This window comes from Pistacia vera, unplaced genomic scaffold (assembly GCF_008641045.1).
Source record: "Pistacia vera cultivar Batoury unplaced genomic scaffold, PisVer_v2 Contig395, whole genome shotgun sequence".
Taxonomy (NCBI): domain Eukaryota; kingdom Viridiplantae; phylum Streptophyta; class Magnoliopsida; order Sapindales; family Anacardiaceae; genus Pistacia; species Pistacia vera.
The window spans coordinates 1-15,808 of NW_022196218.1; the positions used below are offsets into that span (position 1 = coordinate 1).

Here is a 15,808-nt window from a genome sequence, read left to right on the forward strand (position 1 = left end):
CCCTTGCTACGTATCTCAAGTGGGGCGTTACATAGAGGATGGAATTATAGATACTAATGGTAAGTATATGATTATCTGAATTTGATGTATATGTTGTTTTATACTCATAATTGATTGAATTTGATGTAGGCAATGCAATGAATAATGGCTTGATCTCAATATCAGAGGAAAATCTTCCTTGGAAAGCTAACGAATTCCCATGGAGCCTTCGAGGTCACGAAGAAGTGCTGATGTGGCACTTGATTTGTGCCTATGTGGAGTCAAACTTTCATATGTTTGGTAAGGGCAATTAGAAGGAAGAAAAGGGGCATAACCGGAATTTTTCATCAGGATATTTGTTTGGCAACCTAAATTGGTTTAGACCAAAATCTTCCATTCTCTTTCTCGATTATTCTCTCTTGTTTACAGGGTATTTTATTAAAAGGCCATATAATTTGAAAGTGTTAAGTAAATAGCCTTGTTATTGATTAGGTTAATTAAACATGATTAGGGGTTAATAAATATTGTGTAATCTTTTAAAAATTATAATATGTCCCCAAAGAGTCGAAATTCTTGCAAACAAACCCAAACACATTCTTCTTCTTCATCCCACCACATTAACACATTTCTCCCCTGGTTTTTGTTTCTTGTAAGCTTCGTCTACATCTTCTTCTTCTTCTGCATCTTCTTATTCATTTACATCTTCTTTTTCCTCCGTCTTATACATCTTCTTCTTTCTACCATTAACACTATCTTCTTCCTCCGCCATTAACATCTTCTCCACCACAGATCCTCCTCCTCCTCCTCCTCCTCTTGACATTTCGCCCAGGTATGTGTATCTCCCCTTTCCATTTTATATTTTGATTTACAAAGATTTAATGATGGATTGGGTTTGGTTATGATTTTGATTTAGTTGTTTAGGTTGTTGGGTTGTGTTTGATGTAATGGAAGTTGAAAGGAGTGAAATTTGTTGAATATTTTCTTGCATTGTGGGTAGCTGGGGGTGGTAGCACCGATTGTAGGTGGAGATGACTGAAAATGTGTTCTGGATATGATGGATCACTTAAGCGATCTGATATGTCTGGTATAATGCAGCAGTTCATAGATCGCTTAAACGAACAGGTATATGGCAGAAGATCGCTTAAGCGATCAGCTATAAGTCTGATGTATAGCAGCAGATCGCTTAAGCGATAAGGTAAATGGCATAATATCACTTAAGCGAGCAGACTTATTTATACCGAGTTATCCATTATATCGCTTAAGCGATACACCAGACCGTTCAAGCGACTTTGCAGTTGCTTTTTAAAATCTTTCAACCCTTAATACATCAGTTAATAATATTTTTTTTCTTGCATTATAGGTACTTGGCTATTATTAGACATAGGACACGTTGTTTTGGGTGTTGAATATTTTGGTGAGTGGGTGGAGGAAGAAAGTTGCTGGAAGTAGATTGGGAAGAGCAAAGAAGTTATACCAATTGCTGTGAGCATATGGGTTAGTTTTGATGAGTTGATTTGAGTTGCTCACGTAGTGATATAGTTGTGAAGTATGTTTTAAGCAGAGTTCCTGAACATTATAAGGTACCTCCTACTATATTAAAGTTGGATGAAGGTGTGAAGTTATATATGATTGATGTGGCCGATAATGGTTTGAGGCCGATTTAAAGGGTTTCTTTTGTAGATAAACCGTTGAAAGTTGGTTCAAAGGAAGGGGATAATGAGGAAGTTGGTAAAGATTTGGCTGGTTCTTATTTAAACTACGAGGGCATTGATTTGTTAGTTGAAAAATCAAGAGTAGACGGTGATTTGGGTGGTGAAGAGGACATTGTAGAAGAGGTTGGTCATGTGTGGCAGAATGAAAATGTTGAGGAGGAGGACCCCGTACATGTTCCCGTAGATGTAGAGATTCCTTTAAATACAGATTATGTATAAGGTGTAGTTTGTGAGGAAGAGAACACCATGGTCCTTTATGTAGGTTCAGAGGGGGCAATTGCAGGTAGTAGTGAATCAACTCATGTTTGTACGGATGGATTGGAGTTGTGCATAGGGTATTTATTTGACAACAAAGAGGAAGTGGTGAGGAAGCTAAAACTTGTTGCCATGAGAGGTAATTTTGAGTTCATCACCAAAAAGTCTAATTCAACGGTTGTGACGGTTGCATGTTGTGACCGAAAATGCAAGTGGCGGGTTTATGGTAGAAGGTTGGTGGAGTCCAAAAAATTTATTCTTAGCACATATACCCGTGAGCAATCATGTGGTTTGAGACATATTTCAGGTGAGCATCGACAAGCCTCTGCTGATGTTATTGGACAATTTATCAAAAGTCAGTTCGTTGAAGGGAAGGGTCATCTCCTAAAGACGTTCAGAGACTTGTGTGCGCAGAGTTGGGATGTGCTGTTAGTTATTGGAAATGCTGGAAAGGGAGATAGCATGCACAGGATTTTGTGAGGGGCACGTCGGAGCATGGGTACGCAATATTAGAAGCGTACCGTTATATACTTCAGTTGACAAACCAAGGTAGCAAGATGACTTTGAAGTGGGACAAGAATATGATGTTTAAATATTTTTTTGTTGCTTACGGTTTTGCTATAAGGGGTTTTGTAAACATGAGAAAGGTGTTGGTTGTTGATGGTTGCTTTTTGACGGGAAAGTGTGGAGGTACATTGTTGGTGGCCACTGCATAGGACAGTGAGAATCACACATATCCGTTGCATGGTGTGTGGTTGACTCTGAGAATGACAGGTCGTGGACTTGGATTTTTTAGCAATTACATACGATAGTGCCTGACAGTGACGAGTTATGCATAATATCTGATAGGCACAACTCTATAAAGAAGGGGATTGCCACTATTTATCCTCAAGCACATCACGGATTTTATATGAGGCACCTTAGTGAGAACATAAAACAAAAGTTTAAGTGTGCCGACCTCCTTCAAACATACTACATGACAGCAAAAGCTTATCGAGTTGATGAGTTCGAGGAGCACTTCCAACAAATCTGAATCAAGGATGATAGAATTGCTAAGTATCTTGAGTATGATGTTGGTTTCGAGCAATAGAGTAAAGCTTACTTTCCTGGAAGAAGATTTGATGTCATGACCACGAACATAGCCGAGTCCATAAATTCGAAGTTGTTAATAGAAAGAGAGTTTCCAATAGTTGCCATTTTTGATGCAATCCAGAGGACATTGTCATGGTGGTTCCATGAGCGTCATACAAAGTCAGATAATTTTACTACAACCCTTGTTCCGTTAGTTGAAAAATTATTGTGAGAACGTATGGAACTGTCAAATGCACTGTTTGCCTATCCTCTTAATGCTCAAGAGTGCATCATGCGTGATTATGGTCCGGATGCCCTAGTTAACCTTGTTAGTAAAACTTGTAGCTGTAAAGTGCTTGACATTCAACGTTTACCTTGTCCTCATGCACTAGCAACACTGAAACACCAACGGAAGCTGGATTTTGGTTCAAGAATTTACATGGAACTTTCTCCCCTCTCTATATGGAAAATCACTACATGCTAGCTTATTCAGAAAGATATATCCGGTTCCTCCAGAAGAGCAGTGGATAGTGCTGCCAGAGTTGGCTGACATTATCATCCATCCGCCATTCAAGAAGACAGAAAAGGGGAGAAAAAGAGTTAAGCATATTCCATCAGCCTTTGAGGTTCCCCGGAGGATGAATAAGTGCTCAATTTGCAAGCAACTTGGCCATAAGAGAAGCAGTTGCCAGAATCAATCACATACAGATCCAAAAAATTAGGTTCGAAGAAGGATGAAATTGAGAGAGTTGCCAAGGCCAACCGTTGAGGAGTTGTTGTTTTCAATTTTTTATGTTTTAAATTTTATTGTTACCTTGAATAAATCATCCTTTATATTTAGTATTCTTGTTACATGGCCTTGATGTGTTGATGCAATTAGGTTGTCAAATTCAGAAGAAGGTATGGAATTAATATGTGTTGGTGATTTTAGTTTGTCAAAATTCAGGAGAAAAGCTGGAAAAAATATGTATTGCCCATGATCACTTAAGCGATATATAAGTGACTAGATATATCGCTTAAGCGACAAAGGGTTTTTCATAAAGGATCGCTTAAGCGAGAAAATAAATCGCTTAAGCAATCGTGCATCTGGACAGATGATTATAATGTCATGGACTTGATTGCTTAAGCGACCAAGGGTAAAAGCGAAGAATCGCTTAAGCGATAACATAAATTGCTTTTACCCTTGGTCGCTTAAGCGATAACATAAATCGCTTAAGCAATCGTGCATCTAGGTAGATATTGATTATACCTCAGACTTAATCTCTTAAGCGATCTAGAATCTCTTAAACGACCAAGGGTAAAAGCGAAGAATTGCTTAAGTGAGACCGTAAATCGCTTAAGCGATCGTGCAACTGGTAGATCTTGATTCTTCCTCGGACTTGATCGTTTAAGCGACCAAGGGTAAAAACGAAGAATCTTTTAAGTGAGACCATAAATCGCTTAAGCGATCGTGCATCTAGCAAATCTTGATTCTGCCTTGGACTTGATCGCTCAAGCGATCTTAGATCGCTTAAGCGACCAAGGGTAAAAGCAAATAATCGCTTGATTCTTAAGCGAGACAATAAATCGCTTAAGAGATCGTGCATCTGGGCAGATCTTGATTCTGTCTCGGACTTGATCATTTAAGCGACCAAGGGTAAAAGTGTAAATCGCTTAAGCGATCGTGCATCTGGGCACCCATTGATTCTGCCTTGTACATGATCGCTTAAGCGACCAAGGGAAAAAGTGAAGCATCGCTTAAGTAATCCTGATCCTCGCTTGTAAGTGATCGCTTAAGCAACTAATTCTGAACATACTGGATCGCTTAAGCGATCCACTATACTCGGATGACCTTTATTCTGCCTTTGACAAGATCACGTAAGCGATTTATTATCGCTTAAGCGACTAAGGCTAAATTGACAGGATCTCTTAAGCGAAAGAATTTATCGCGTAAGCGACCAAGGCTAAATAGACGGGATCGCTTAAGCGAATCCTTGTATCACTTAAGCGATTAAGGGTAATTTACTTCAATATTTCTTTTCCAAGTTTATGGACCATGTTTAATATAGACGTAAAAGAAATAATTTAATTAAAATATAATCATGGTCATGGTCTGAACTAATCGTACACCATATATGTTTAATATAGACGTAAAAGAACTAATTTAATTTAATATAATTTAATTTAAAAGAAAATCGATTAAGTGATATAAATAATCAAATCAATTGACACAATACAGATCCTGGTCCACTGAACTAATCGTACACCATATATGTTTAATATAGACGTAAACATTTTACACCATATATGTTTACTATAGATGTAAAAGAACTAATCTAATTTAATATAATTTAATTTAAAAGAAAATCGATTAAGTGATATAAATAATCAAATCAATTGACACAAGACAGATCCTGGTCCATTGAATTAATCGTACACCATATATGTTTAATATAGACATAAACATTCTACATCATATATGTTTAATATAGACGTAAAAGAACTAATTTAATTTAAAAGAAAATCGATTAAGTAATATAAATAATCAAATCAATTGACACAAGACAGATCTTGGTCCATTGAACTAATCGTACACCATATATGTTTAATATAGACGTAAACATTCTATACCATATATGTTTAATATAGATGTAAAAGAACTAATTTAATCTAAAAGAAAATCGATTAAGTGATAAATAATCAAATCAATTGACACAAGACAGATTCTGGTCCACTGAACTAATCGTACACCATATATGTTTAATATAGACGTAAACATTCTACACCATATATGTTTAATATAGACGTAAATGAACTAATTTAATTTAATTTAATTTAAAAGAAAATTGATTAAGTGATATAAATAATCAAATCAACTTACACAAGACAGATCCTGGTCCACTGAACTAATCGTACACCATATATGTTTAATATAGACGTAAAAGAACTAATGTAATTTAATATAATTTAATTTAAAAAAAAATATGGGACAACCTATTACAAGAAAAATAAATAAATAAAAGGAATTGCTTAAGTGATCCTATCATCGCTTAAGCGATCTAGTGTTGATAAGCTTTCATCGCTTAAGCGATAGTGTTAATCGCTTAAGCGATCTTTTGAAAGACAATAAAAATAATCCGAATACACTGGATCGCTTAAGAGATTTGATTTCTCGCTTAAGCGATCTTGTGTATTTAGCCTTAGTTGCTTAAGCGATCACGTACAAGCAAATCTTAAGATCACTTAAGCGATGCTTCACTTTTACCCTTGGTCGCTTAAGCGATTAAGTCTGAGGCAGAATCAAGATCTGCCCAGATGCACGATCGCTTAAGCAATTCTTCGCTTTTACCCTTCATCGCTTAGGCGATCGACAATCATTTAAGCGATCAAGTCCTAGGCAGAATCAAGATCTGCCTAGGTGCTCGATTGCTTAAGCGATTCATGGTATCGCTTAAGCGATTCTTCTCTTTTATCCTTGGATCGCTTAAGTGATTAAGTCCAAGGCAGAATCAAGATTTGCCCAGTTGCACGATCGCTTAAACGATTTATGGTATCGCTTAAGCGATTCTTCGCTTTTACCCTTGGTCGCTTAAGCGATCAAGTCCGAGGTAGAATCAAGATCTGCCCAAGTGCACGATCGCTTAAGCGATACATGGTATCGCTTAAGCGATTCTTTGCTTTTACCCTTGGTCGCTTAAGCGATCAAGTCCGAGGCAGAATCAAGATCTGTCCAGTTGCACAATCGCTTAAGCAATTTATTGTCTCGCTTAAGCGATCCTCTATGGAAAAACCTTTGTCGCTTAAGCGATATATGTAGTCGCTTATATATCGCTTAAGCGATCATGGACAATACATATTTTTTCCAACTTTTCTCCTGAATTTTGACAAACTAAAATCACCAACACATATTAATTCTATATTTTCTCCTAAATTTGACAACCTAATTTCATCAACGCATCAAGGCCATGTAACAAGAATATTAAATAAACTCAAACTCAAAAGAGGGAGAGAAATATTGAATTGCTTTTGTATTAATTTGAAATGTGTCAATTACATTCAATGATAACATTATGTACAACAAATAAATCTCCTATATACATCAAAAAAAAAAGTAGGGCACACCTTCAACATCAGCACCACAACCCAAGTATCAACAAATAAATCTTCATCATTCTTTTCAGCCACTTCCCCATCCTCCAAAATTATTCGGCACACCTTCAGCATCAGCACCACAACCTAAGTATCAACAACCTGACGCCTAACAACACCAGCTGATCCAATTCAAGACAATCCAATTATTCAAGACAATCCAATAAGACAACATCACATAAACTACAAAATTCTAAGTCCAACTTCCATACCTTTTGATGACAGCATCAACAATGACTTGGATTGGGTTCTGGTTAGTCAAAAGGGATCCATATGCCCATGGAAGCACTCAACAGCCCAGTGCTCCTGACATTTGCTCATTGTTTCGTCATTCAAGCCATCCATCGGGGTGTTGGTCATGTCGAACTCAATAAATGTCAGTGCATATGCCCCACAATCAGCACTACAATAGGAGGAAGACATTAACATTAGAATCAGCTTATAGAACAATTGTATTATGTAAGTTTTATACAAAATTTACCTTGAGTCATTTGTCGGGACGGGAAGGCGCTTGAGTGGCCACTTTCTCGTTAGTACTTCATCACCGAAGTGCTGAAACATCCCACTGTCGCGCAATAGCCGCTGGAACAATACGAATAGTGGCTCTAACTCCGTCTCCAACTGCCTCTCTCGATAAATACTTGGGTTGCAGTCAAGGATCTTTAGCAAGCCTTCCTCTAGAAGCGTGACGACGGTTATCCAGTGTATATCCTTGATGTTGATGATGCAGTATACTCTTTTAACCTTTGCCCAACTGTGGTCATGTTTGGGCCTTTCCCCCCATACATACTGCATGATCTTGTCATCAAACTGAAAATTATCAAGGACGCCGTCGAAATCATCTGTGCCCAATCTTTTTTGCTTGCCTCCTTTTGCTGCACCTCTACCAATGACCTTTTTCATTAAAGTGTCATATGTCGTTACTAGCGTTTGGCCAAAGACCACATCGGTGATGGCAATATCGGGATACAATATATCACCATTATTGCTCTGTCGTAGCCTCATGAGTGTCAATATCTCATTGATGTGCTGCATCAAATAAAAACAACATGATAAGTATACAATACCTCATGGAAAACATAAGCAAAAATAAGGGAAAATAACTAACCGAGTCGTCAAGCCACCTGCCCATCGTCAACATCTTTTCAAACTAGTCCCGGGGATAATCCCCGGTCTTGCACCTCACATGGGCATCATTTCCAGATTCATTGTAATAGGCATAGAAGAATTTTTTCTTTTCCTCCTCTGTTGGCCTATACAAATCGACCTTTAACTCATTTGTTTTCGCTTGCCCACTTCCTCCCCCTTCCTCCATTTGCACATCCCCACTTCTTTCGCGTCCCGCCTCACCCTCCTCCATTATCAATTCCCCACTTCCTCCAGCAACCTCCTTAACCTCTTCCATTTTTGCTTCTCCACTTTTGTGGACTTCCTCAATTTTTTTCTTCATTTTCCTTTTCTTTCCATACGTTACTATGGTGTAAGGAGATTTGACAAACTTACTCTTTCGGCTCTCTCTTTTCAGCTCAGGTTGCACTTCAACCACTTTCAATACTCTACCAACTTCCTCCTCTACCTTACCAACTTTTTTTGCCACATTATCAACTTTCTCTTCCACCCTTTTCATTTACTCTTCCATCTTCTCAAACCTCTCATAAATGTCTGTTGTAAAACTCTCAAACAGACTGTTTATGAGGTCAACCACCTCATTCTCCCGACCCCGATGCCTCGACAAAGCGGTACTTGTTGTACCGATTTTCCAATTGGGTAGAGGTGTACAAACCTTTTCCTCCTCCTCCTCCTCCTCCTCCCTGCCGCCGATTGGAGCTTCATCATCCTCGGTGTCAACAACATTCTCAAGAAGTGCCCCTGCAACTACACTCACATGCGTGACCCTTTCTAGGTCCCGCATTAGGCGATCTATCCCTTCATATGCTTCATCTTCCAGTGCTTTGAAGGATGTAACATACTCCTCTCCCGTTTCACCCTTAGTGGCGGTGAGGAAGGGACGGAAGACTCCCTGCAAGAAGAAACAAAATCAATAAGATTTAAGCCTCATTTAAAAGCAAGTGCATATTCAAAAGCTTAATCCTTTAATCTTACCCGAGCCGCTTGAATTTCTATGTCTATTTTGTCATAATCCTAATGGGTACACTTCTCGATGTGCCACCGCAACATCCTAGAAAATTGCAGTCGCTCATCCGAAGTCTTCTTCCTCCCCCCCGCCTTAGCCAGGACAGGGACGACCTCATACATCCGAGCCTACATTGTAAAAAAACAGTCCATATCATAATTAAAACACATATAATACAAAAAATATAACAAAAAGCTATTAATATTTACCTGCATTGCCCATGGGAAACCAAACAAATTGTACATGCTCGGTCTATTCTTCTTGACAGATTGGGATTGCTTTAACGCCATGTCTTTTCCTTGCAAGGAGTCCATGGTTAGTGTAAATGATACCCATCCCCATGGATAAGCATTAAAGAAGTCCATGTTATTTGCAAACTTCACCCAATCCATATTAACGGCTTTTGTTGAGTCAGAAGGCATTAGGATCAAATGTACGAACCATACTAGACACATTTTGAACCTCTTTGAAGAGTTATACCCACATTCTTCTAACCTCTCCTCTAAATCGCGTCTCGTAATATTAATAGACGCTTTTCGCCCTAAAACCTTTCTAGCCAAGTTTTCGGCTGCCCTACTGTTCTTTATTCTCTCTTGCTTTACCACATCTGGTAATTTCCCACATCTTAAGCCTATCATCAAGGCATATTCCATCATCCCAAAACGTAGTGTCTTTCCATCCACCACGAACCACATTTTTTTGTTTTTTTGCTTTTAATTGAGTGCAGCAACATATAATGCACTCCCTGCCCCCAGAACGCTTTTTTCCAATTTTCTCCGATGTTCATAAAATGACCGAAATAATTCTCTTTGAATCAGTCTAAACCCTTTTTCTGTTCTCGTAAAATATTCATTATTCTCGTAAAAACTTGCCAACTCGACCTAACTGTCACCCTTACAGGGAAGTACGGTACCTTATCGCTTACAACCTCCAACCCATAGTCTTTATAGTTTACGCTTTGGAAAATCTGCACAATCGATATAAACTAAATATTAGCAAAAAAAAAAAAAAAAAAAAAAAAAAAAAAAAAAGAAAAGAAAGAACCAAAACGCTAATAGGCTGCCAAAAATACTTTGTAAACAAGAAAAGCATCATACAATGAACTTTTCAACTAATATTTTCAAGTGTTGAGAAAAAAAAAAAAACAAAAAAAAAAAGAAAAGAAAAGAAAAGAAGCATCATAAAATGTAAATGAATATAAAAACCATACTGCACAGCTCATTACTAATCCTGCCATCACAACAGTTAACAACTCAAAACACATCTAAAACATCACTAAACTAAAACTCAACCGAAGCATCAATTGAAAAGTAAGCATGCAAACTTAGTCTTCCACTTAATAATATTACCTCTACCACCATCATCAACAACATCCATTCATTCAGTGTTACAAACTAATAATCTAAACAATCACTCAATTAAAACCTCACCAACGTATGAATTAAAAAAACTTTCATTTCACACTTCAAGCACAACCAACAAACATTAGTATCACACATAACAACATTAACATAACACTTGCACCACCGTTACACATTCATTCATAACATACAAATTCATAAGATCACTAATTTAAGGATCACCACAATTAAGACCATTATCCCCACAACTCAAAAAAACACATCTAAATAATCACCAAAGCTAAAACCCCACCAACATATGAATTAAAAACCCCACAATTTAACACTTCTAACACAACAATCATAGCCAGCCCTGCAAACAATCATGCAAGCCCTACAGCCCTACAGTAGGGCTTGCATGATTGTTTGGTACAATCATAGCCAACAATCATGCAAGCCCTACAGGGCTGGCCTCGTACAACGTGCGTAGCACTGCCAATATGCAGGGCAGCCTTCCAGCCCCTCTATTCTGCCACCTCCTACCATCCTCAGCCTACCAAACTCCCTGAAATAACCTCCCTACAGCCTCCCTTGCCTTCCCCCATCCTCTGGAACCGAAACAAAGCCACTCCACCAATGCCCACCAACTGCTCGACAAAATGCCACAACCACCATAACAATAAAACCAACTACATCTCCCCCAAATTCTCATAAATCAATCCATTTTCTCATCCAATTCAAAAAACAAGTAAAAAACGTACGATTTCTTCACTGGCGTCCTCCTCCTCGCTTGAATTCTCGCCGGCGTCCTCCTCTTCAGAATCGTTTTCTGATTCTTCTCTCTATTCTTGTGCCGCCGTCGTCTCCTCTGCCTATGGACCACCTTCACTCATCAGATGATCCACCGAAGCGTCATCTTCGACAACCTTTGAACTACTGACGCCGTCGGAGTCTAGGATTTGGAGTGGGGTTGGGTTTTCCTCCTCTTTGTGAATGTCAGCCATGATTTTGTGTAAGGAAGCTTTAGGATTGAAAATTTGTTGGAATTTAAGCACTGTAGTCGTCGGAAATCACAGAGAAATGAATAGTGTTCGTCGGTCTTTTTTTTGGGTATATGGCTCGATTAAGCGATTTTGAAGGGTGGGGGCTCATTTTCAAATTTCAAAATTTAAACAACTTTAATTAATTATGATTTTATCCACATATTTTTAATTTTTTTAGTTTAACCCATTTTACATGTTTAATAAATCCTAAGTGTGCCACGTCAGCTTTTCTAAATTAAAAAAAATTCAAAAAGATTTTTAGGGTCATTTTTTTAAATGCAAACTTGGGATGTCCGGGGAGTTAAATTTCCTTGTTGTTTACAGAGAGAGAGAGTTTGTTGCAAGATGATTGAGGTGGAAGCTTGAAAAGCGTGAGATGGGATCAAACGGCGTTGGTAAGTCTGGTTGTTACAGATTTATTCCCTTCTTCATGTATAAATCATATGTTAATTCCATTGTTTTGATGTATGAGAGGCGAGGTATTCTTGGGTCTGTTTCGGGTGTAATTACAGAGGGATTTTCCTGGGAATCTATCTTGTAAACAGGATCTACAAGCTTCGTAAGATTTTCTTTCATATAGTAAATAAATCCCTACTGCCTTGAAGAGTGGATATAAGTAATCAACTGATTACCGAACCACTATAATTGCTGTGTGTTCTTTATTTTTGTTTATGCTCTTATTATTTTCTCTTCTGAATACTGTGAATATTGCTTGATTCAGAACTTAGGATTTCTTGTTTCATAAAGTTCGAATACTCTTTAAGCTTAACAGAAGAGATACAAAAGATTTTGCTTGAATCTTCTCTTGCGGTTGTCGAATGTCTCAAAATTTTCAACTGTGTTCTTTCCAACTCAGTTTATGATCCTGACTCGTCGTCTTGTGATTTGGTTCCCAACATATTACCCGTTGGTCCATTACTTGCAAGTAATAATTCAAGGCATTTGGCTGGAAGCTTTAGGCCTGAGGACTCAACTTGTTTAAGCTGGCTTGATGAACAACCGATAGGCTCAGTCATTTATGTTGCATTGGGCAGCACAGCAATCTTAAATCAGCAACAGTTTGACGAATTAGCTCTTGGTCTTGAATCCTCAGGCAACCGTTTCCCTTGGTTGTTCGATCCGACCTCATGCAGGGATTGGTTGCTTGATTCCCAGATGGTTTTGAAGAGAGAATAGCCGGTCGAGGAAAGATTGTTGAATGGGCACCTCAAGAGAAAGTATTACTTCATTCTTCGGTTGCTTGCTTTGTAAGTCATTGTGGATGGAATTCAACCCTGGAAGGATTAAGCATGGGAGTCCCATTCCTCAGTTGGCCTTTCTTTATTGATCAAAATCAGAACAGAAATTATATTTGTGAAGGTTGGAAGATTGGTTTAGAATTAACCCGAGATGAGAATGGGATTGTTACAAGGCATGAAATGCAAATAAAGATCACAAAATTGCTCAGTGATGAAGGTATCAAAGGAAATGCATTGAAGTTGAAGGAAAAGGTAACAAATAGTCTTGTTGAAGGTGAATCATCATTTGAAAATTTTGAGAGATTTATTATTGAAATAAAGTCTAGTTAGTTACTAAGTTCAATATTCTGTAAGAATGCCTGAAATAATGATTCTAGAAAATTAGAGTTCAAATTGTTGAGTGCATACGTCTCTAGACTCTAGCCACTTATAGCCTTTTGTAATGTAATGAAAATATTGTAAAGAGCTCTGTAGATGAGCTAATTCATTGAATTAATATTGTTTCTTTGGCTTTTCTTGAAATATGACAATGATAAATAAAATGAAACAAATAAATCCTAATAATGATGAAGTTACTAACATAGATTTGTCCCCGTCAATTTCAAAATAGTTGTCCATAAAATATACGTGCAAGATTCTTTTTATTTTATTAATATTCACAAGTGATCTCATGAATGTTATTATCGATACCAGTATTTTGTAAGCAATGACAAGGCTGAAAGCTAAAGAAAGATAAAAAGACTTGGATTATATCGAACATCATTTACTAGGATGAAATCAATAACTGCAATTAGACCTTGTGCTGCATAACTAAGATATTTCAGCATTGTTTTTTTATTTTTGAATCTAGTGCAGATGGATATGCTTTTGATAGCTGGCATTCGGATAATAAGATAACAAGAGACGATAAACATGGAAAACAAGAAGTGAAAACCAACCATAATGGGTTGATAGTTTTAAGTATACATAAGATAGATTATATCAAATAGAATTGAAAGTTTTGTGGGATTGAAGCTATCTGAAATGAGAAAGCAACCGCATGTTCTTGTTATTCCATATCCGGCACAAGGCCATGTGCCACCTCTTCTGAAATTAGCAACAAAGATTGCTGAAAATGGAATTGAGGTCACCTTTGTTAACACAGATTTGATCGCGGCGAAAGTCATGGCTGCAATGCCAGAGGAATCTGAGGGGTGGAGCCTGATAAAGTTTGTTTCAATTTCGAATGGAATTGGACAAGAGGAGGACCGAACAGATTTTGATAAGACTACAAATACCATGTTAAGAGTTATGCCTGGTAACTTGAAGGACTTGATTGAAAAGATTAACCAATCAAGTGACAATGAGCAGATCACTTGTGTCATTGCTGATATATTAGTTGTATGGGCAATTGAACTTGCCCAGAAAATGGGAATTCCTAGAGCGGCATTTGTACCTTATGGACCAGCAACTTTAGCCCTGTCATTTCATATAAAAAAGCTGACTGAGGCTGGAATTCTGGATATGAATGGTAAGTATATGATTATTCGAATTTGATGTATTTATAGTTTTGTTCTCATAGTTGATTGAACTTGATGTAGGAAATGCGACGAGTGATGGGTTGATCTCAATATCAGAGGAAAGTCTTCCCTGGAAAGCTAATGAATTGGCATGGAGCTTTCCATTTAACAAAAAGACACAAAAGGTTCTCTTTGGAGCTCTGTGTGCTGTTGACCAAATTGTCAAGATTTCCAATTGGGTTCTTTCCAACTCATTTTATGAACTTGACTCATCATCCTGTGATTTGGTTCCCAGCATATTACCGATAGGTCCATTACTTGCAAGTAATAATTCAAGGCATTTGGCTGGAAGCTTTAGGCCTGAGGACTCAACTTGTTTAAGCTGGCTTGACAAACAACCGATTGGCTCAGTCATTTATGTTGCATTGGGCAGCACAGGAACCTTAAATCAGCAACAGTTTGACGAATTAGCAATTGGTCTTGAATCCTTGGGCCAACCGTTTCTTTGGGTTGTTCGATCCGACCTCATGACGGGATCGGTCACTAGATTCCCAGATGGTTTTGAACAGAGAGTAGGCGGTTGAGGAAAGATTGTCTAATGGGCGCCTCAAGAGAAGGTGTTAGCTCATTCTTCGGTTGCTTGCTTCGTAAGTCATTGTGGATGGAATTCAACATTGGAAGGATTAAGCATGGGAGTCCCATTTCTCTGTTGGCCATACTTTGTGGATCAAAATCAGAACAAGAATTATATTTGTGAAGGTTGGAAGATTGGCTTAGAGTTAATCCGAGATGAGAATGGGATTGTTACTAGGCATGAAATACAGACAAAGGTCACAAAATTGCTCAGTGATGAAGGTATCAAAGGAAAAACATTGAAGCTGAAGGACATGGCCAGAAGGAGTCTTGTTGAAGGTGGATCTTCATTCAGAAATTTGGAGAGATTTATTGTTGAAATGACGTCTAGTTAATGATAATGTTCAAAATTCTGAAATAATGATAAATGTTCTGTTGATTCTAATAAAAAGTGGAGTTCATCTTGTTGAATGCAAATTGAAATAACTCAAAGAAAAAAGAGTTTGTGGTTACAAATAAAGATATTTGTTTATATGGAGATAATAAGCTAGAGAATGATATATCACTTAAATTGGTCCCCCATCAGTTTTTAAATTTGTGGTCCAAACTATTGCTGAGCTAACCTCCTTCAAGAAAATAGCGTACTTTTATATTCAGTGATAAGTAGATGTATATTTAAAAGTAATGTTACTCCATATTTAAAAATATATTCCTTAAATATAATGCTTGGATTATATTCAAGGAATATATTCTTTACCCGGCAACCAGGCCTCTTGCTTCCTCCAAAAGTTTATCAGAACTTGGCTCTGACTGATTAGATGGATTTGTTTCAGCAA

General features: G+C 37.7%; 1 protein-coding gene and 1 pseudogene across 1 annotated transcript; both read left to right on the forward strand.

The window, feature by feature from the left end:
• Positions 1 to 12,038: 12,038 nt before the first annotated feature.
• Positions 12,039 to 13,488, forward strand: LOC116141186 (annotated as a pseudogene).
• Positions 13,489 to 13,891: 403 nt separating this feature from the next.
• LOC116141187 (UDP-glycosyltransferase 83A1-like) lies at positions 13,892 to 14,983 on the forward strand. Its single transcript, XM_031426714.1, has 2 exons — positions 13,892 to 14,410; positions 14,481 to 14,983. Exons 1-2 carry the CDS (start codon positions 13,924 to 13,926, stop codon positions 14,981 to 14,983), a joined length of 990 nt encoding a protein of 329 aa, XP_031282574.1. The 5' UTR covers positions 13,892 to 13,923.
• Positions 14,984 to 15,808: the final 825 nt, after the last annotated feature.